General features: G+C 40.6%; 1 protein-coding gene across 7 annotated transcripts in view; it reads left to right on the plus strand.

Annotated features, from left to right (window-relative positions):
- The window catches only part of CLOCK (clock circadian regulator), a 90047-nt gene that overhangs the window by 44804 nt on the left and 21765 nt on the right, over positions 1 to 23478 (plus strand). For all 7 annotated transcript variants that reach the window (XM_074951382.1, XM_074951384.1, XM_074951386.1 and 4 more), the window contains 5 exons: positions 2772 to 2831; positions 5820 to 5968; positions 10361 to 10452; positions 14978 to 15067; positions 20917 to 21037. In XM_074951382.1, the coding sequence (XP_074807483.1) occupies positions 2772 to 2831; positions 5820 to 5968; positions 10361 to 10452; positions 14978 to 15067; positions 20917 to 21037 (512 nt within the window). The remainder of the gene's footprint in view (positions 1 to 2771; positions 2832 to 5819; positions 5969 to 10360; positions 10453 to 14977; positions 15068 to 20916; positions 21038 to 23478) is intronic.

The following is a 23478-nucleotide window of genomic DNA, read 5'->3' on the forward strand; positions in this document are numbered from 1 at the left end:
GGTCAATCTCAGATGTTTTCCTGTTTCGATAGGATAAGGACCTGGTGTGTGTATATACCAGAGCCCCTGATTCCCAGGTTCATTCTCAAGCTGAAACAAGTCGAGGCAGAATGATCATTATAGCTCCAGCCTGGCTAAGGCAGCCATGGTATTGTGATTTATGCAAACTGTGTACTTGAGGTCACTTGTTGTTGCCACTAAGCAGAACTATGGGTAGGTGTTGCACCCAAATCCTTGAGTGTTGCGTCTCACAGCAGTCGTTCATCAGTGGTCAAATGCACAGGAGTACACTACTCAGTGACAGTTCAGAATGTCCTCCTTAATAGCAGAAAACCTTCTACAATAACTGCTTACCTGAGTCAGTGGGAAGTGCTTCTCCATCTGGGCAACCTCCTATAATGTGTTCCTGACTCAGTCTAATATTCAGACAATTCTGTTCTACTTCTTGCATCTTAAGCAGTTGGGTCTAGCTGTCAGCTCCATTAGGGTGCATCTAGCCACTGTCTCAGTGTTTCACTCTCAAATTAATGGTACAGCTGTTTTTATTAATCCTATCATGACCAGGTTCCTGAAAGGTCTAGATTAATTGTGCCCACCTATCTGGGATGCAGCGCCAATTCGGGATTTGAATTTAGTGTTATCTCCTCCTTTATGGATCCTCCTTTTGAATCTTTAGCTCCCTGCCCGCATCTGCATCTCAGCGAAGGTAGCCTTCTTATGATCATCACCTTGACTGATAGAGTGCAAGAGGTAAATGCACTTGGCACTGATCTATCTTATTCCATTTTCTATGAAGACAAGGTTCACCTTAGATTGCACCCTAAATTTCTCTCAAAGGTAGTATCACATTTCACCTGAATCAGACTATACTTAGCAGTTTTCTTTCCAAAGCCACAAGGATGAACAAAGACTGCTTGCTCTGGATGTGCATCGAGCTTTGGCTTTTTACCTGAATAGGGCAAAGCTCTCTTGGGTTTCTTCACAGCTGTTTGTTCTGTGGAGCATAGAGAGGTTAACCAATTACAATGACTTTCAAAGTGGATCACTAGCAGCATCACTCTGTTATGCTGCCAAATGTGTAAAGCCTCTGAGGAGGTGACAGCATACTCAATCAGAGCACATTCAGCCTCTGCAGCTTTTGTGGCATATGTCCATGTTATGACTATCTGAAGATCAGCGATGTGATCTTCCATACATACATTCACCAGACTTTCCGCGCTGGTTGAGACATCAAGGGAAGATGCCAATGTAGGAAGATAATATTACAGTCCCTCTTCCAGAGAGCCTCGGAACCCTACCACCTTGGAGTCACAGCGTGGGAGTCACCTACTGCGTAATGGATATATGCAAGACCTCAAAAAAGAAAAAAAATTATTCACCTTCTCATAACTGTTCTTCTTTGAGATGTGTTGCATATGTCCATTACACAACCCACCCACCTCTTCCAATGTATCGTAGTCTGCCATTCGTTTCCAGTGCAAAAAAACTGAAGGAGTTCAGGGCAGTTCTGCTCTTTATACCCTCTCCTCCGAACATGAGGAGCTGAGGTATGGGCAGAGCCGCCTCTACGGGTACTGCTAAGGAAAATTCTCCAGTATTGGGTGCACAGGATATGCACACACCTTCTAGTGTAATGGACATCTGCAACACATCTCGAAGAACAACAGTTATGAGAAGGTGAATAACAGTTTGTTTACTAGCATCTACTATTCACAGTATCACAATTACTTTTCAGTATGAGAATCACAAATTAGAGAGAGAGATGAGTGCAAGGTAAGATTTAGAGGGAAAGTGTTTTCGTACCTCGAAGGAAGGAAGAAAGAGTCACAGATTAACTTTCCCAACTCTGAAAAGTTATGGGGAGGCAAAAATTGGAGGACTGTACTAAGTAGACATGGAAATTAGTAGACTAGGTTAGAGAGGTTAGATGGAGAAAGTCTAATATGCGGTGGTTTTGAAAACCAGGAGTTGGATTGATTCGCATTTCAAAATAAATACAAAAGAAGTGATGCGGAGAATAAAGTGCAATATGGTCCTATTTAAGTGAAAGAGTATATTCTGTTGTCTGATGTTTAGAGACTGATTTAGGAACACTGTAAAAGGAATTGCTATAGTCGAAATGAGGCATTGTGTAATGTTTTAGAGTGATATTCGGAATATTCTTTATAGCTCATTTTAAATTGTGTATTTGTAAAATAACATAATAGGATGAAATATAGCACATTCCTCTCCCTTCTAAGCTTAATAATTTATTACCATATATGAAGGATGCATTTTTTTTTTTACTATAAATAACCCTATAATTAAAATTAAGGGCTTGCAAACAAACAACAAAGATCTTATAGCAAAGTGATTCTGTCCTCTCCTTTGTTTGGAAGGACGTAGCAAAGGTACTGTTCAAAAAGATTTAAAACTAACACAGGGTGGTGTAAGCTAAGTATGCAGAGAGGATTGTTTGTGAGGTATCTCATTAAAAACTTAAATATTCTGAAAATAACTTGAGCTATATCTTAGAAATGTCAGCCCTTTCAAAATACAGGGTTTTACTAAACTATCTATAGGCAACAACTTATAAAGTAGGTGGATTCATGGAAGCTGTTTGGCTTTATAAAACTTAGATCACAATAAAACAGTGCTCCCATATCTTGGGTTAGTTGAACTATTGAATGATAAGCTTCCTTTGCTTGCCATTTTGCGTATTCCTTCTCATAATGTTAGCAGTCTGTGACAGACTGTTGTGCTCTAATGTTGGTCTGTGTTTTCTCTTATAGAGATGATGGTAGTATTTTTGATGGTCTGGTGGAAGAAGATGACAAGGATAAAGCAAAAAGGTAGTATTTTTAAGTTAGCTTATGCTAAAATGTCCTTTATTTGACTGCTTTGGTAAATCCAAATATATTAACAGAATAAAAATGTGACTATGTGTTTGTAACCATACAATAAAAGAGGACTTCCCCGTTGTGTTTGTATGTCAGGTTATGTCATATTTTTTCACATATGAGTTATTTACTTTGAGGTGTTGGTTAAAGGAGTCTTTGTGCCTCAAGTTCAAATATGGCTGTCCCTGTATATGAAGACTCTTATTTCGAATAATCGGCAGCTTATTCCTTCCCTGTGACAATGGATGTCTTAAGAACATAAGAATGGCCATACTGGGTCAGACCAAAGGTCCATCCAGCCCAGTATCCTGTACACCGACAGTGGCCAATGCCAGGTGCCCTAGAGGGAGTGAACCTAACAGGTAATGATCTAGTGATCTCTCTCCTGCCATCCATCACCATCCTCTGACAAACAGAGGCTAGGGACACAATTCCTTACCCATCCTGGCTAATAGCCATTAATGGACTTAACCTCCATGAATTTATCCAGTTCTCTCTTAAACCCTGTTATAGTCCTAGCCTTCACAACCTCCTCAGGCAAGGAGTTCCACAGGTTGACTGTGCGCTGAGTGAAGAACTTCCTTTTATTTGTTTTAAACCTGCTACCCATTAATTTCATTTGGTGGCCCCTAGTTCTTATGGGAACAAGTAAATAACTTTTCCTTATTCACTTTCTCCACACCACTCATGATTTTATATACTTCTATCATATCCCCCCTTAGTCTCGTCTTTTCCAAGATGAAAAGTCCTAGCCTCTTTAATCTCTCCTCATATGGGACCCATTCCAAACCCCTAATCATTTTAGTTGCCCTTTTCTGAACCTTTTCTAATGCCAGTATATCTTTTTTGAGATGATGGGACCACATCTGTATGCAGTATTCAAGATGTGGGCTTACCATGGATTTATATAAGGGCAATAAGATATTCTCCGTTTTATTCTCTATCCCCTTTTTAATGATTCCTAACATCCTGTTTGCTTTTTTGACTGCTGCTGCACACTGCATGGACATCTTCAGAGAACTATCCACGATGACTCCAAAATCTTTCTCCTGATTAGTTGTAGCTAAATTAGCCCCTATCATATTGTATGTATAATTGGGATTATTTTTTCCAGTGTGCATTACTTTATATTTATCCACATTAAACTTCATTTGCCATTTTGTTGCCCAATCACTTAGTTTTGTGAGATCTTTTTGAAGTTCTTCACAGTCTGCTTTGGTCTTAACTGTCTTGAGCAATTTAGTATCATCTGCAAACTTTGCCACCTCGCTGTTTATGCCAGATCATTTATGAATAGGTTGAATAGGATTGGTTCTAGGACCGACCCTTGGGGAACACCACTAGTTACCCCTCTCCATTCTGAAAACTTACCATTTATTCTTACCTTTGTTCCCTGTCTTTTAACCAGTTCTCAGTCCATGAAACGATCTTCCCTCTTATCCCATGACAACTTAATTTACATAAGAGCCTTTGGTGAGGGACCTTGCCAAAGGCTTTCTGGAAATCTAAGTACGCTATGTCCACTGGAACCCCTTTGTCCACATGTTGTTGACCCCCTCAAAGAACTCTAATAGATTAGTAAGACATGATCTCCCTTTACAGAAACCGTGTTGACTTTTGCACAACAATTTGTGTTCTTCTATGTGCCTGACAATTTTATTCTTTACTATTGTTTCAACTAATTTGCCTGGTACTGACGTTAGACTTACCGGTCTGTAATTGCTGGGTCACCACTAGAGCCCTTCTTAAATATTTGCGTTACATTATCTATCTTCCAGTCATTGGGTACAGTAGCTGATTTAAAGGACAGGTTACAAACCATAGTTAATAGTTCCGCAATTTCAAATTTGAGTTCTTTGAGAAACTCTTGCATGGAAGATCCCTCCCAAACACAGCCTTCGCTGTCATGACTCCAAGGGTATGTCTGTACTGCTTCTGGGAGTGAGCCTCCCAATCCGGGTCCACAGACCCCCCACTCCCACTCCAGGCTTGAAAGCCTGAGCTCCAATCCAAGTTGCATGATCTCTGAATAGCAGTACTGTATAGAATAGAACCTCTTCCCAGGTTACTAGCTCAAGTCACAAATAGGTTTGGACTCTCAGATTTCTTTTATGGTGGTAAAAGGCTTTCAAGGCTCAAATTGACTTCAGCTGGAACATGAGTAATCTCCACTTCTTCCTGCCTATAGCTGATTTAGAGAATGGCTGGTCAGTAAAAGGCTGTTGTGCCTCAGACCCCAGTGGATTTCTGCTCTTGCAGATCTCCCCAGAAGGATATGGGTGGCGCCCCAATCTTCACCAATAGGCACAAAGGCATACGTGGCAAGCATCCCATTCTAGTGGTTCAGACCATGACTGAAATAGGCCCTTGCTGCTGTGAACAGTTGGAGAAGTTCTCAGTCACCAGAGTCAAGTGCCCAGATTAGATCAGTTCTCCCCTTTTTTTTCCTGCTGACCCACTGCAAGACAAAAAGGAGTGTATATTGCTGGAAATGACTTAGTTTCTGAAATCTCTATTTAACATCCTTGTTCACTACAGTGACTAGTGATCACCCAGGTAAGAGGACAGCATAGTAGCCTAATTTTAAAATAAACAGCTGAGGAATTTTTGTCCACGTCCCTAAGTCCTCCATATATTTAACACTTGTATCATGACCACAAATGAATGGTTAAATGTTTGGCTATTAGAGGAATATTGAATCAATGGTTATATTTGCTGCCATTGTCAAATTTTATCTCATTTTGGTGTTAATCTGTAAGTAGATGTTCATTGTTATATTCACAGAATTTATACTATCAGTAATATACACCTTTGTAAGAGCTGACTCCTCTAACCCTCATCCAAAATTGAAAATTTGATTAAAACTTGTCATCTGTGAAATATTGTTGACACAGTTTGCTTCTGTTTTTATAACATGCTTTCCATTTTTGTCTTTTTCAGAGTGTCTAGAAACAAGTCTGAAAAGAAACGTAGAGATCAGTTTAATGTTCTCATCAAAGAGCTTGGTTCCATGCTTCCGGGTAATGCTCGGAAGATGGATAAATCCACTGTACTGCAGAAAAGCATTGACTTTTTACGGAAGCACAAAGGTAATTCTGTGGTGTAACAAGACAGCTGAAAAACTGGAGTCTTTCGATTGGGTTTTGGTTCAGGCCTTTAATTCTCCCCAGTAATCTGCAAAAGAGCTCCCCAAACCAAAGCTGTACAAGGGATATCTTTACAGATGAAGGATTTCCACATACAGACATCATAAATGGAGTATGTTGTTTAGTCACTCAATAAGTAACCAAGACAAGAAAATGTTGTATGAATAGATTAGCACTGTACAAAGTGCACCAAAATCCTAGTTATAGTTTGTTTTTGTATTGTTAATTTTCCAAATCCTACAAATTTCTGAAGTCTCCATTTAATTCTATGAATACATCTACACAGCAAAAAAAAAGAAAAAAGAAAAGAAAAAAAAAACCACCCAAAAAACAACAATGCAAACCCACAGCTCACGGCAGTGAGTCTCAGAGTTTGGGGCCGAATGTCTATATGGCTATTTTTAGCCCCGCAGCATGAGCCGGAATCAGTTGACCCAGACTCTGAGACTTGTGTTTTTTGTTTTGTTTTGTTTTGCTGTGTAGACGTGCCCTGTGTCTCGTTGTGTCTTGTTAGTTCATTCACAAGTATTGTTTTTGATCCCTTTCATACATAATAATTCTAAAGCTACTTCTTGGGCAGACTTCTGAAGGAAATTAGGATTTTTTTATTTTACTTTTGTGTTACTTTTCGGAATGATTTTTTAGTAGCTGCTTTATAGTACTGTTAGTGTCTGATCTCTGGGAATAAACTGAAGGATTAGCATTTTCTTGTCAGTCCACTAAGTTATTTTCTGTGTACTTTACTAATTCCATTGAAATCCTCAGTTTAAAGAAACTTCAGTATGACAAGAGAATTTTCTGTTTTGAGAAAATTGCGCTTATTCGTTCCAGTGTCTAAACTAAGGAAGTTTAATAATATATTAACAGGATGAATGATTCTTCCTCTCCACGGTGGTTGAGTTTGATTCAAAAGTATCTTATTTTCTCTCAGTCTTTAAGACAGCCATGGCTTCCCCCACACCTAGTTTTTCCTCTTGTTCTTTATACATTAATATAGCACCTTGCAGTTCATGCTGGTAGATGTGAGATTAAAAAAAAAATTGTTTACAAATGTACTCCTAATTATACATGCTCATTATACTGTAAAGTCAGCCTTCCAGACTCAGCAGCTCAGAGTTTATTGCATGCTAGCCAAAAACAAGCAAACTGAAACAAAACACTGTCTACTAGGTAACACCCAGGGGATATGATGAAAAGAAGTTGCCCTCGGCAACTTTTGAGCAGAATATACTCTTTCCCAGGAGGAGGTGGAGAAATAAGAAACAGATAAGGGTAATATAACCCATATGAAACAGATGGATAATATAACAAGCAAAGCTGGGAAGGTGATACATACATATACTTATCCACATGTTCATATGGTGATTGTCAATACAACTTTCATCACATGGTTATGCTTGTAGGCCTGTTGTATGTCCGATATTTGAGTATTATGGTTACTGTCCTAATAGCACCAGATGCTTATTAGAACAATACCATTAAAACAATTAAAATGGATCAAAAAAGAGAAAACATGCACGCATGTATTAATAGATTTAATAACATTAAATGTTTAGCCATTCTGTGTTATATTACTAAGACATGTTTAACATTGATACTTCTGAAAACACAGAAACAAATAAATCCAGTTTCAACCCCCCTATCTTCAAGGAGAGTTAGTCCATGTAGGACACTCTGGAGTTTTTGTAATGTTTTCTTATTGACTAGTTATTACAAATAGGTGAAATATGTTACTGTTTTGTTTCATAATGATTTTATTGCTTGTATTTTTAATGGTTGTTTGCAACATTGGCATCCCAAAACATTTTAAAAAAAGTAAAAACCACCTCTTTAACAAATTAAATTAATCAGTCAACCAACAACAAAAAAATTGCATGAATCAGAGATTTTGCCCCAAAAAAGAAGTGCAAGGGTTTCTCTGAAGTTCACTAGAGATTATTGCTATTGATTTTACATGGAAGGCTCTCAGATGCTATGGTAATGCGTGACAGTAGAAAACCATAAGTGAGATATCTCAGGCACTTAAAGTCTGGGGTAGGCATTTTTTCTTGTTTTGTTCAAATTGAAATAAACAAGTAAGCTTCCAGAGTAATGGATTAGTACAATTGATACCAGATTGGTGCACCTGAATCAGTACCACGCTGTAAATAATAAACTGCCTCCTTTATCAGAATTATTTTAAAAATTAACCATTTCACAAATGAAGAAACACATTGGAAATTGAAGTTTGAGTTAAAATGCAATTTCAAAAATGTGACCACTAACAAATATAGTGAGAATAATACCTGCCCCACTAAAGGAGGATATGGGCCCACCATTTGTTCAAATTTACAATCTAGGGATCTGGTCAAACTCTGAGCTGCAATTAGAAGATCAGGTACATCAACAGCCAGGACAGCTTTTTATCATTTAAGTACAACCAGGAGGTTGTGACTGTTCTGCTCTGCTTTGGTGGTCGTTTGTGTCTTTATCACTTTAAGATTAGACTACTTCAACTTACTCTGCATGGCCTTAAAATCGACCAGAAACTGAAGCTAGTGCAGAATCGCTCAGCCTTTTTATTAAACAGAATGTCTTGCCACAAACATATTCAGGCCATGCTTGATGACCTGCACTGGCTTCCTGAGGGTTTCCAGGTGAATTTTAAACTCTTTGTCTCATTTACCAGCTTGAAAAACCGCCTCTATTTTCATGTCATTAGTTGTGATTAGTGGAGCTAAAGCTCCGCTGGTACAAATGAGATGGGGTGGTTTATAGGATGTTCTGTGTAGTGTTCCGTATTTGCCATGATCTTCCTTCCCTCCACTCCCTGTCTAAAATTGTCTAAAACTAATGACCTTTTGGATATGCTGGACATCAACCTCTCCATCCCCAGGGATCTGAAAACAGGAGTATTGTGGAGATGGTGAATTGTTAGAGGGTGTTGCTTATTATCATTTATTGGGGCAAAGTTCACATTTGGTCATACCCCAGAGCGACATGCACTGATCTTGATACAACTGGCAGTTTCTATTCCATAGAGGCCTAGAACTAGAATGTTTAGGTCAGATCTGAGGGTTGGCTAAACTCCATAGGAAAGCCTGCACAGTGCTACTCTTCTTGGCTTTAGCATTACCTAGAAGTCATTCATTTTTAAGAGCACTACATTCAGACATATTTTTTTAAAGTTCCTCTGAAGCTATCCAAGTGAAACAAACTGTTTATTGTTGTTTCTGAAGTTTATACTGTTTGCAGATTAATATCACTTTGTTTTCCAGTGTCACATTGAGTATACTTCCAGTGATTGGAAAATTGGGGCCCATTTCATAATTGTGGCAATGTGCATCCATAGGGTTCTTTACGTAATTGAATATGGCATCTATTTTTGTGCAACAAGGATTTGAACTCCAGTGTATGCGTTCCCTTTTTCCTGTTTGTAAAGCCATTTTACTATAGGAAACAAATTGACGTCATTATTCTATAATAAAAACGTACCCTTTTATACACATCCTAAAGATCCTAAAATGCATTAAGAGGAAATACGCAAAATAACCTAATATACAAACATCCTAGTGTGTTTTATAGCTGCACACCGAAAAACCACTTCATCCACCACTGGAGTTGAAACACAACAGCTATTTTCCAGAGCACACCACCAATAATGCTCAAGTTTAGGACAGAAAATGACAGTTACTTTATGCAACTGAAACTCGGAGAATTTTAGTAGGCAGAATAGAATTACTAGAGTTGACCAGGATACAAGAGTTATAATAGTCTGTTATGAAAAGTGCCATGGGATTATTAAGGACCAAAATTGATCAGAACTTCGGTTTACATATCTCTTAAAAAAAGATTGTACCCCCAACAGTGCAGTGCCCCCAACATGATGGGGCATTAGTTCAATAAGGTCTTGGAGGGAACAGTGCTATCTGTGATATGATCAAATCCACCTCTGAAGCATACAGGTTTTTTCTGGAGAGCTCTTGTCCAAATTCTTATTCAGCGTAACAGTATGTTAACTTGAGATCTGACAGAATCACAGCACAAGGTGATTTGACTGCAGCTGTGTGAATATAAGTTTCTCCTAGCATTGTCTACCTACTCTCTAAGACAGAATGTTGTCATGCTGTTGGATAACTTTTCCATTTTTTAATCACCCTTCCAGGAACTAACGTTCTGGTATGATGAGTGGACGGCAGAAGGGAATGGAAAAAACTGACTTTTTTTTTTTTCCTTCTTCAAATTACAGCAGACTAAAGAGCTTTCCCGTAATTCATATAATTCAGCGGTGTGAAGTAATTGCTTCCAGGAGTGTGAATCATAAATGAATATTCATATATATTTTTCTGATTACAGAAATCACTGCACAGTCAGATGCCAGTGAAATTCGACAGGACTGGAAACCTACATTCCTTAGTAATGAAGAGTTCACACAGTTAATGTTGGAGGTACATTATTATTTCTTTCTTTTTGAAAAGAGAGGATTCTCCTTAGCAAACTACCACTATGTGATGATAGAATCTTTTAGCTTAATGGTATTCCTTTCCAAATCCATATTTTAATTGCAACACTATCTACCTAGAAATCTGCAAAAAGTATCTTTACAAATGTAATTTTAACTAAATGAGCTATAATATACTGTAAGTACAAAAGCGTACTATTAAGTTGATGAAAACTGTTCTTTAAAATGGATTAAAATATTTCTAATCACTATAATTAGAAATAATTTTTAAAAAGGCATACACAAAAATGACTGGTACCTTTATGGCGGTGTTAACTTAGTTTTTTATGCTTAAACCAAATGCTAGTTACCAAAGCTATTCAACATATTCTCTTCTTGATTGGAAGTGTGGCTATAGCTTGTAAAAAGAGTATGCATAATAAAAAATGTACATTGTGTATCTGCATATTACCCACAAAAAAACCTATGTTAAAAAGCAGATTATTGAGGTTGCAAAGTCAAGTGCTCAGCAGTTAGGAAATGCATTAAGGTTGCCTGTGAAACTTTAATTCAACCCCTTGTGCATATGCATTATGCTACAGTCTTTAATTACATCATCACATATTACTTTTTCTCAATTAGTGCATAGAATGGGCAGGGCTCACTTAATGAGCAGATATTCAATATTTTGTCCCCCCCCCCCCCCCGTGGTGTTTAACGTGTAGCCCTTGACCTTATTTACTGCACACTATTCAAATTCTGCTCTGAAGATTGAATTATTAATTTCCTCATGGGCTTTTCTGTGGTGCTTACCACTATTATATCAGACTGCTTCATAAGCATCAATTTTGACAACACTCCTGCAAAGTGAGGGAGTGGTATAATCCCCATTTTACAGATGGGTAACTGAGGCACAGAGAGATGCCGGTCAAAATAATACCTACCTCTTGTGTAGTGCTTTTCATCAATAAATCTCAAACCACATACAAAGAAGGTAAGTGTAATTACACCTATTTTACAGATGAGGAAACTGAAACACAAAGTTAGGAAGTGACTGGCCCAAGGTCACCAAGCAGGCAAGTAGCAAAGCTGGGAATAGTACCCAGTTCTCCTGAGTCCCAGTCCAGTGCTCTGTCCACTAGGCAACACTTCCTCCCCTTCAGGAAAGTTTTGTCCAACTTGGAACTTGCTAACAGATGAGCTACAGCAAGCACTTAAAGAGCTAAAAGATTATCTTGTTTAGAAATTCAAACAGCTGGGAGAAAGCCAGTAGAAAGCAAGAGAAGCACTCGTGAGCATGGCCCTGAGAGGTAGCAGAGAGACAGAGCTTCTTGGGGCACAGAGCTGGTTGCAGAGGCAGACTAAGAAACTGTAAGCAAGGAAGTTGCCTGCTGTTTTTCAATGGTGTTCCAGGGGAACAGAACTTCCCTGCAATTTTGTGTTTATACAAAGAAATTTGACTCATCATTCATTTCTCCTTGTAGGGGAAACAAATATGTGAGGCCCTGAATATGGGCTAACCACTTGGGCCAAGAGGGGCAATACTGGCAACAAAAGTATAAACTAATTCTGGGTTTACAATTTGTTACACATAGGACCTGATTTTTCAGAATGCTGAGCATTGTGTATCACTTCATATGTTCAAAGCACAGCTTCCATTGACTTTTGTTGAGACTGAGAGTGCTCAACGCTTATGCAAATCAGACCCCAGGATCTCAAGTTGAGTGCCCAGAAACAGTGACTACCTGTGAAAAATCTGGTTTAAGCAACTTGCCCAGTATCACTTAGGAACTTTGTGGAAGAGGCAGGGATAGAATCAGGTTCTCACAGGCATTATTTGACTGCCTTAATCATGAGACCATCCTTTGTTCAGTCCCATTGGAAGAAAGACAGTAGGTAGTGGATGTGGAATAAAGCCACAGCTTTAATCACTTAAAATATCTGGAACTATTTGGCAATAAATTGTACAATATAGTTCATCATCATTTCCTTAAACATTACCATCTCTTGTTGTCACTTCTCCCTCTTTCCAACTTGCTCCCTGACCCCCACCACCCTCCCTTTGTCTGAACGTTAAGAGGGCTATAAAAGCAGGTGGGTTGGCTCCCCACTATACCAGATGTAGGAGCCTCGAACCCCCTTCCTCCATTCCCATAATGGATGCTTTCTTTCCAATCCTTTCCCAGTCCATTTTATCTGATAACTGTATCCCTTCCATGTATCTGCCCTGGATATCTGTTGCCTCCCCTTCATCTTGCATGGTCCTCTCACCTCAGCTTTCTTCCCCCTTCCACTCCTGTGGCTACCACCCATATTTCTGCCGGCACCATCGTTGCCCCAGTTGGGTGGTAGCAAAAGACACAGGCAAGGACTTGGCTGCTAAACCCATCAACAACAACGTGGCCCACTCAGTCAGCAAGAAGGGCCAGGGCAAGAAAAAAGGGAAAGACCCCTGCCCAGTTGGCTTCTTCCATTGCAGCAGCTGCTACTGCCATGTCCCAGCTACTGGCAAGGGTTCACCCTCCCTGTGCTGTCTCTTCCATCAGCTCTGGGATTGCCTACCCTTCAGCTCCACAGGCATACAGCCCTACCCACTGCCCCATCACCATCTGCAGTGGCCCCTCCATCCACCATTGCCAGTACTGCTGCTGCTGTCATCTCCTTCTCCATCTGTGGCACTCAGGGCCTCCTCTCCCTTCCCTGAATAGGAGGCACTGTGTTTGCTGTCTCCTAGTGGCCGCCTCATCCCACATCGAAACCTGTGTGCAGGTGTAGGCTCAGATGGTGGGGCCCATGGACGTTGTGATGGCTTCTAAGATGTACAGGAAGGTCGTCGTCTTCCTGGCAGCAGAGGTTGCTGCCCAGAAGGCGGTGCAGAAGGGCATTTTGGAGGGGGTCTCTTTGTTCCCCTCAAGCTCTTGGAAGACCTGAGAATACAGTGATGCTTAGTTCCTGTCCCGTCCTTTCTCCCCAGTGCTACCCTCCTGCTTGCCCTCTCATCCCTGGGGAAACTGGTCTCCCCTCTTAGTCTTCTTTCTCTGGGCTGCAAGTATCTCTTCCTTAGTCACGTGCTCTTATTTCATAGACATTGAAGTCACCATCCAATTGCTGCTGGAGATTGGAGGGGTCCTTTGTGGTGTTCTGTCAGGACTCCCTTTATCACATACATTACTAGTTGGGGCAGGCTCAGTGATTCATTTGCTGGGCTGCAGGGTACATCTGAAGGGACTGTCCCTTGACCCAGAAAAGAGGAGTGTTAGGTGCCTCTGAATCCCAGGAGGGCACCGGCCCCCCCATCACCGGTGACCCTACTCATCCTGTTCCCCTTCCTCTGCAATATCCAGCAATCCTGTTCAGGTGCAGAGAGTGGCTCCCCGTTGTGCCCAGCTGAGTGGGTGGACCTAGCCTCTGAAACGCACTGGGCGGGGCTTGAGGAGGGGGGGTTGAGGCGATGTGAGGGAGCCAGGAAGAGGGCCCATCGCAGGGGGAGGAGACCGCCCCTTCCCCTGTTGTCCTGTCCCCACTTGCTCTAACTCCTGTTCTATTACCCTTTCCTACTGAGCCTACCTCTGCTCAGTAACAACACCAATGATGTTTGGGTGCTGGTAACGAGGCGGTTAGCTCAGCAAATGCAAGTCATGGGCCCAGGACCTCCCTCTTGACCCAGGGAAGGGGAGAAGGCTTCTCGTATGTCAACTGGTGGAGGGGGTGTTGCTAAACTTACTTCCTCACTACCTCCATTTCTGTTCTCCTGAAGTGGTATGGTATGTTACCATGCAAGGATAAGGATTTCCACTGAAATCAGGGGGACTACTACTATTATTTTGGGTGATCAGGTGGTACTCCAAGTAACAAGAATGCCAGAATTGTGCTCTTAATTAGGAATGTTAAAGCTTACTCAAATTTTAAACCACTAATTAAAGCAGCCACAGGTAAGTTTTATTAAAACCCATGGCCTTCCCATTTCTTAATTTTAAACTGAGGTGGTGAATATTTATTTTCTACGGAGTTTCTTTAGGAAAGAATTGGAACTTCAAAGATTTTAATAATTGAAATCTACCATTTCCTCCTTCTCTTTCTACCCTTCATCCTTTTTCTTCTTCCCTCTCTCCGATTTTTTTATGCCTATTATTATTTTCTCTTTTCTCCAATCTCCATTTTCCCATTTAGCACTACCTTGCTTCCTTGTCATTCCATGTTCTTTTTTTAAAGACTAGAATTCTAGTAGGGTAGGGGTGGGAGAAGAGGGAAACAAACCTGCCAATAGTTAGATCTATCTCCTAACCAAAGTTTTGTAAATTATAGATGGCTTTTTGAGAACACAACAGTATGAAAAATTATAATGGTAAAGCTAATATAGTACAAATGATGTTCAAAGGTATTAGTGATAACACATGCTCTCATTGTTTTTAGAGTAAGTAAAATGAAATCAATCTAGCCTTCATTCTTATGTTAAATATAGATTTTTTGATTTGTCATGTGCATTGTACTGTGTTCCTTTTCATTTAACTGCCCATTATGTTTAATTTCAGGCTCTTGATGGTTTTTTTTTAGCAATCATGACAGATGGAAGTATAATATATGTGTCTGAAAGTGTAACTCCCTTACTTGAACATTTGCCAGTAAGTATGAACTGCTTCCAGTAAGATATCAGCGTTAGTCTATGGACTAGGTTTTGCTGCAAGCACTATTAACCTTCCACCTCTCAAAGCACTTGGAGCACAGACAATATATGTTCTGTCCCAAAACCTCTGTTTTTCCTCTAAAACACCGCCCCCTCGGTTATTGATCTGTCCCCAATCTTAATCTCCTCATTTGGAAAAGAGGAATACACACTCTCCTCAGAGGCCACTGTTACTGTTATTCCATTACTCATCAGCTGAGCCTGCTAAAGAGAAGCATGGTTGGTACTCTTGAAACTACTGTCCACTGATCTTTTAGTTACCCTGGTCACTTCCCAAACTCGGGACTCACCAGGAACAAATATGCTATTGCTGCTTGACTGGGCTGACTCTTATATGTCATATTTGTACTGCATCTCATTCATCTTTATTTGTACTGCTAATCTCATTGATATATTTACTCTCTAGTCCATGCTAGTATAGGTGTCACTTGGGAGTGTTACTCTTCTGAAACCAAAGCAAATAGTATTTTAAAGGGAGAACAGTGCTTATATAAAATTCTTTATCAATTATAAACCTGAGGCAAAAAAAAATAGTTGTCAGACTGGATCTGATTTATAAATGTCTATAAAATGTATCCACATTGACTAGAAATTTTTTACCAATGGTTCTGCAAGGCAAAAAATTAACCTTTGATGTGAACGGTGTTAGAATGAGAACTTGTCTTAAAATGAGAAACACATAAATGACTCAGTTTTCCAAATAAACAAAATTAACATTTCCTCAACTCCAAAAAGTTGGTTCCAGAGGGACAACTTTTAAGTTCAGTTTTTTCTTTTTAAGACATATCTCTGTGGTTGTTTTCTTTGGAGATTTTGTTCATGTATTTGTGCATAGAAACAGTATCAGTAATACTTTCTTGTTATCTAAGAAGAGCTCTATGAAGCTTGAAAGCTTGTACCTTCCACCAACAGAAGTTGGTCCAAGAAAAGATGATACCTCACCTACCTTGTCTCACCTCTATTTTTGTTTTTCAAGATGATTTTAAATCTTCATTGCCACCAAGAGGCAAAAATGTGTACTGATATTTTAAATCAACAGTACACAATTTGACTCCAATGCTTCACTATTTGAAATTATCAGAGCACAGGAAAGACAGTAGGTTCCAGTATGCTTTTACATATATGTATCTGTGTTGTGTTTACAGTAACGTTTATTTCTTTTTCCAGTTGTGTCCCTGTTGGTGATTCACATTAGGTGCACCTACACCCTTGATTGGAGATTTTTTTGTACTAGTGTCTGCTGGACCAGTGCATGAGTCCCACACATCTTGTCCCATGCCGAGGCTACATGCGGCTTTGCGGGCCCTTCTCAACTGCCTTCGGCCAGAGACGGAGTCTACTGTGCTCCTGTTCGCTCTAGTATTCTATAATTAGTTAGTTACCTTGTAGTCTCTATAGCTGTTGGAACAGCTGTTCCTTTTATTTTCATTTCTTTTAACTAACTAACTAATGGGGGGAAAAATTATTACTATGTAGTTAGATAGCAGTTAATAGCTTTCCCTTTTTAGGGGTCATATTTTATTATATTACTCAGGAATGCCACACTCTCCTGGGTTCAAATGGTGCTTCTCCTGCAGTGCGGTGATTACCATTCAGTGACTGACATTTCCGCGTGTCTCCACTGTTTGGGAGATAACATGTATCCCCAGTAAGTGCAAGATCAAGTTTAAACTCCTGATGATGAAGCAAGCTTTGTGACCACCTTTGGATCCTAGGGCGGAGGACTACACTCTACGTAGACCTTCCAGTACCACCAGTGCCCTGTCCACATCAAGACCTTGGTCACTGGAAACTGCTAGAGATGTAGGCAGTACCATAGCACTAAATACATCTAAGGTACCAAAATCCTCAGTAGAGGTAGCCTTGACATCTGCCTCTAAGCAGAAGGATGTAAGGAGTAAATCAAGATTTTCTTGGAGGTCACTGACCCATAAGAAGACTACAGAGACTTCGGGTTCTAAGAGGAGTTGCATGCAAACTCCAGGTGATGCTAATACTGCAAAAGCAAAGAGTCTAATGCAGTATTGTTGTAGCCATATTGGTCCCAGGATCTTAGAGACACAAGGTGAATGAGGTAATATCTTTTATTGGACCAACTTCTGTAAGTGAGATAGACAAGCTTTCGAGCTTACACAGAGCTTTTCTTCAGGTCTGGGAAACTAACTCAAAGTGTCACTGCTAAACACAAGATTTAAACAGATTGTTTAGCATTAGTAGTTAACACTTATTTTAAGGGACCAGGTAAGGTGAAGTTGCCTGTTAACACACCTCCAGTCATAAGCAGGAAAGGTGCGGGGTTGTTAGTGGGTTACAGATCGTTGCAATAAGCCATAAATCCGGTGTCTAGCTACTCACTAAAAATCATGGACTGAATAGAGATACCGATTTATGGCTTACTGCAGCAATCTGTTCAAATTTTGTGTTTAGCAGTGATGCTTTGAGTTAGTTTCCCAGACCTGAAGAAAAGCTCTGTGTAAGCTCGAAAGTGGGTCTCTCTCACCAACAGAAGTCGGTCCAATAAAAAATATTACCTCACCCACCTTGTGTCTCGGTTGTCTGACAGACTTTTTGCCCAGTTCAGGTGCCAGTACCCAGAGCAGCAGACACTGGTGACAAGTTCTAAACCCATACCTGAACAGCACTCGGTACTGGTAGCACAAAAATCAATGGTACCAAAGACCACTTGGCCATCTACAGTACTGATGGAATTAGATTAGACTTATACCTATGCCAGACATTCAGCACTAGCTGAATCCATACTGAAGCCATCCTCCATAGGTTCTTGCTTGACACCATCTTTATTGTCAGTACCTCAATTTAGGCACCCTAAAGGCCTGCTAATATCTTCAGAGCCAGAGTATCCTCTGTTAATGAATGGGGGGAGGGGGAGGTTGTCAGTGTCAAGACTCTGTCACTGACCCCGCTACATACTCACCCCCATCTACATTTCAAGCTGAACAGCTCTCTCCTCCGTTGGACTGTATGGAAGAGGACTCTTCAGACTCTCAAATATTGGTTGCACCGTTCCATTGTCTAGTCTAGGACACATCATTCTCCTTCCTATACTGATGTAATGAAGGAAGCTGGACCTCAATTAGGACCAATGTGGCAGGAACACAGATGGATGCCTCCACCTAGGCCACCTCAGGCCTTCCTTGTACCCTTGGGTGTTCTGTCATCAGCAATTTATGGTGAAGTCATTATACCACATGAGGGAGCAGAAAAGGACCCATTATCAACCTGCTTTACTACTATCTATGCCAAAGGAGGAGACCTTTGAGGAGCAAGGATGGGTATGGAGGTGGCTCCACTTACTAATATTTCCTGTTCATCACCCGATGAGGCTGTGATGCCTCCACCGCTCTCTCTGATGTATGACTTCAGGCAGTTTCAAGAACTGATTAAGCAAATTGCATCCTTTCAGATACCGTTAAGTGACTCAGGAGTCTAACGATAAACTCCTGGATATGTTGTACACTTTGACATCTTTGAGGATCACCAGTCCAGTTGGAGCCCGTTAAGACTGTTAAGCAGTGTGGTAACTGTGGTTTCCCAACCTGCAAGAGAGTGCATAAAAAATATTATGTCCCTGCCAGGGAATCGGAGTTTCTCTTTTTTCACCCAGCTCCAAATTCCCAAGTAGTGGAGGCTGTTAATGAACAAGGCAGACATCATAGCTCGAAGTCCACCCCATATAATAAGGGCCACAAGAGACTAGATCTTTTTGGTCACAAGTCTTACTCTTCAGCCATGCTTCCGAGTAGCAAATCATCACGTGCTCATGGCCAAATACAACTATTTAAGTTGAGCACTTGCCGGAAGAACATCATGAACAATTTAAGGCAATTGTAAAAGAGGGTCAACTCCTGGCAAATACGTTACTTTGTGTCTCCTTGGATGCTGCAGATATGTCATCATGGTTTGTATCCACTGGAGTGGTCATGAGAAAAGCATCTTGAGTTCAGCTGTTGGGTTCCCCAAGAGAGGTCCAAAGTACCATTGATAACCTTCCTTTTGATGGTGGCAAGCTCTTTGTGGACTCGATGGATACATCTCTCCACACTTTAAAGGACTCGAAAACCATGCTGTTATCCTTAGGGATTTATATTTCTATAATAGAAGGAGATGTAATTGGTCTCGGATGGCACAAAGAGCATACCCAGTCCTTTTGTTCAACTTATCGTAGGCCATCTGAGCCCCCAGCCAAGATAGTCTAAGAAAAAATTCCTTCAGCTACAGCTACATCTTCTCAGCCATGTACATCCTCCAAGCAACAGTTCTGATGGTGTGGTCAAGAGTGTCAACCATCCAACAGACAGAGGATTACACCTGCAACCTCCTACCCCTCCCTTCTCTCAGATGTCATCTCTCCCCTTTTGGGGCTGTATGGGAGAATATAAAATCAGACAAATGGGTTTTGAAAGCCATAACATCTTGGTAAACTATCCATTTCAAATCCATCCCTTGTACCCATTCCTCCTCCCCATCCTTCTTCAGGAACCCTTCTTGCAATCAGTTGCTGGTGCAAGAGATTGCCTCTTCTGTGTTTAGGAGCAATAGAACCAGGTCCTGTACTAGCACAGGGGAAGGGGATTCTATTCGAAGTACTTCCTGATGTCCAAAAAGAATGGCACCTGGAGGCCAATTTTACATCCCGTGTCTCTCAACAGATATGTAAAACAGCAGATATTCAGGATGGTGACCCTTGCAGCAATAATTCCCTTGTTATATTTAGGGGATTGGCTTGCAACTCTCGACCTACAAACAACATTGGACTAGTCAAGAAACTATATTCCATACTCTAGATGTCAGGAGGGCATTCCTCTTTTATCTAGAGAGAGGACCAAACCATTTAGAAGATCTCCTAGACTGTTTGTAGCCACTGCAGAGAGAAACAAGGGTTTGGTCATTTCAAAACAGAGGTTATCAAAGTAGATCTCTGGATATATTAAAATTTCTTACAACCGAACTCACGTTCAACCCCTTTGAGAGTGATAGCACGTTCCGCAGGAGCATCAAGTACTTCTGTAGCCTTACTTAAGGATGCACCAGTTGCAGTGGCAACTTGGTACTCTGTTCATGGTTTCTAATCATCATGTCTTGGTGTTTGCAGCTAGATCAGATGCTGCTGTAGGCAATGCAGTTCTCTTCTGTACTGGACTCTATTCCAAATCTCCTGCCTCCTTAGGGGGGATATTGCTTGGAAGTCTCCTGAAGTAAAGCATCCATAGGAACACTACTTGAAGGAGAAGAGGTTACTCACCTTGTTCAGTAACTGCAGTTCTTCAAGGTGTGTGTCTCTCTGGGTGCTCCACTGCCCACCCTCCTTCCCCTCTGCTTCAGTGGAACTTTGTGGTGTTGGAGGAACTGAGGGTGGTTCACGTGCACAGCCCCATATAGCCTTGGTACGGGACATGAGGATCTGCAGGGCACATGCATGGGCTGCATGGACAATGCTACCAAAAAAACCTTGATCAAGGTTCAGGGTGCAGGCACACCTCATGTGGAGCACCCACAGGGGGACACATTTCGAAGTTCTCCAGTTACTGCACAAGGTAAGTAACTTCTCCAACAGTGTCAAAAATCTGTGCAATCAAGAGCTGATCACTTCTTGCAAAATGGTATTTTGTGCCTCAGAAGATGGTTTTGCTAAATCTATAATGTTTTTGTATGTTTGTTTTCTCATCCTTGACCTCTTTAATTGTTTTACGTTAAAACAATGGGCTTTGCAAAGATGTCATGTCTTGCATTATTAAAATGTTTCTGAAATCTTTTTTTCTTTTTCAGTCTGATCTTGTGGATCAGAGTATATTTAATTTTATCCCAGAGGGGGAACATTCAGAGGTTTATAAAATACTGTCTACTCATCTGCTGGAAAGTGATTCATTGACCCAAGAATATTTAAAATGTAAGTTGTTTTGCTAAAAAATCTGCTAGATGTGGGAGTCTTATCATAGAGTCTTTATATGGGCAACTCGGTTTCAGTGGAAATAAATGCATATGGGATTTCAGGGTGAAACTTACAGCCTTAAAGGAAAAAGATGATTCATAGTCATTTTAGTCTCTGAAGTAAATCAATATTTTATTTTAAAATTTCCCAGTGACCAAATAACATTGCATGTCATAAATAATTCCAAAACACAGGGAAAGTATTTATTTCTGTTTATAATTTATTGTCACATAATCATAGCAGCTGGAGAAGATGAAGACTTATTACGTCATACACCATTGGAATCATACTTCCAGGCACTTCCCATTAGGCCGCTGTCCATGGAAACTTCCCTTGTAGGAGTTCCACTCTTCTGTGGCTTCTCTGTAAAGCTGAAGTATGGAGAGTGAGTGCTGCTGAGCCCTTCCAAACACAAATCCCATAGTTTCCTATCCACTACATTGGGTAATTCCATGTTGGAAAAAAATAAAATGCCACAGCCATTTTTTTTCCATTGCAGCATTTATAGTAAATTCTTTATTAAATATGCTGTTTTCATTAGTGTTGTTGCCATGTTGGTCCCAGGATATGAGAGACACAAAGTAGGTGAAGTATTATCTTTTATTGGACCAACTTCTGTCAGTGGAAAGATCAAGCTTTTGAGCTATACCAACCTCTTCTTCTGGTCTAGGAAAGGAAATCAGAGTGTCTGAGCTAAATACAAGTTGGGACAATTGCTAAGCATAAGGGAAAAGGGATAAGGCGTGTTGTTGGAAGCCACTTGAAAGGAAATCTGCAATTGAGGGTTATATTGTTATTCATAGGGGGTTTGAGGCAGGTGATTAGGGATAGCAGGCAGTGGGGTGTGTTACAAATTATTGTAATGAGCCCTAAAACTAGTGTCCCTATTGCATCTATAGTTTTTGGTGTCTAGCAGATTTATGAATTTAAGTTCCCAGGCTCAGTTTTGAAGGTGCTATGCAGGTTTCCTTTGAGGATAAGTATTGAAAGATCAGACAGGAAGCGATTGCTCTGTGAAAAGTGTCCACCAACAGGTGATATGGTATTTTTGTCTTTTATCATTTTTCTATGTGAGTTTATTTAAGACCATAGTGATATCTGGTTTCACCCACAAAGTTATTATTGAGGCATTTGATGCACTGGATGAGGTACACCACATGTTATGACAAGCATGTTTAGGACCCATGAATTTTGAAAGTTACGTTGTGTCGGGGGGTGATCGTCATAGAAGTGATGATATGTCTGCAGGCTTTGCATCTGTTCTGGCAGTCTGGTGCCAGTTTGAGTTGGTGAGTTCTGGTTTGTGGGGAGCTTGCTTCACATGATTAGCTTGATGGGATTGTTTGAAGATCAGAAAAGGGGTTCAGGAAAGATTTCTTTCAGGATATGGTCCCCATCAACTACAGGTGTAATTGTTTGATGGTACCCCTTATGGGTTCCTGTGTGGGGTGGTAGATGAGAGCTAGAGGTGTGCGGTCCGTGGGGTGTTTTTGTTTGGTTGGTTTTTTGCTCTAATGAAGCAGGTTCTCTGGGGGATTTGGATGGCTCTTTCCATGATGCGATCTACTTCTCTAATGGAGTGTTCTTGTTTAGTGAAGGCAGTTTTATGTGTATTTAGGAGTGTATTCCGGACTTTCTCTTCAGAGCAAGTTCTGTGGTATCTGAGTGGCTGGCAATAGATAGCAGATTTTTTTGGTGAGTCTGGGGCTGTTTCTAGATCTGTGGAGATAAATGTGGTGATCCATGGGTTTCTTGTGGATAGCTGTTTATAGGAGTCCATTGTTGAATCTGATCATGGTGTCCAGGAAGTTGATGCTGATGTGGAAGCGTTTTAGAGATAGTTTGATCAATGGGTGGTTCTGGTTGAAGTTGTGATGAAAATCTGTGAGGGAGTTTGGGTCTTCTGTCCAGAGTATGAAAATATCATCAATATATCTGTATCTCAGGTATGTTGATGGTTTTGTGGTACATTTTTCCAGATATTCTTCCTCAAATGGGCACATGAGAAGGTTGGTATATTGGGGAGCCATGTTAGTACCCATGGCTGTTCCCATGGTTTGGAGAAAATGTTTGTTGTTAAATGAGAAGTTGGCCTCATTGACATGATGTTTAAGGAATACAGCAACTCCCCCTTTGCTGGTTTGATCACTATCTGGTGGTTGGATTTTAGGGGCAGCATATTTGTCCTTTTGGTAGTAGGAAGACTGTGGTGCTATAATGTTTGTGGAGGATTTCATTTTATCCACGGAGGGGTGGGGGTGTCCTGTCAGATGATTCTTTTTTCTTATACCTGTCAGTGGAATTGTAGTAGTTTTGGGTGGTGGTGTCTTAGTTGTGAAAATAATTCCTTGAGGAGGAGCTGGTGAAAGAAATCTTTCCTGAATCCCCTCTTCTGGCCT

The sequence above is a fragment of the Natator depressus genome, chromosome 4 (assembly GCF_965152275.1).
Source record: "Natator depressus isolate rNatDep1 chromosome 4, rNatDep2.hap1, whole genome shotgun sequence".
Taxonomy (NCBI): Eukaryota; Metazoa; Chordata; order Testudines; family Cheloniidae; genus Natator; species Natator depressus.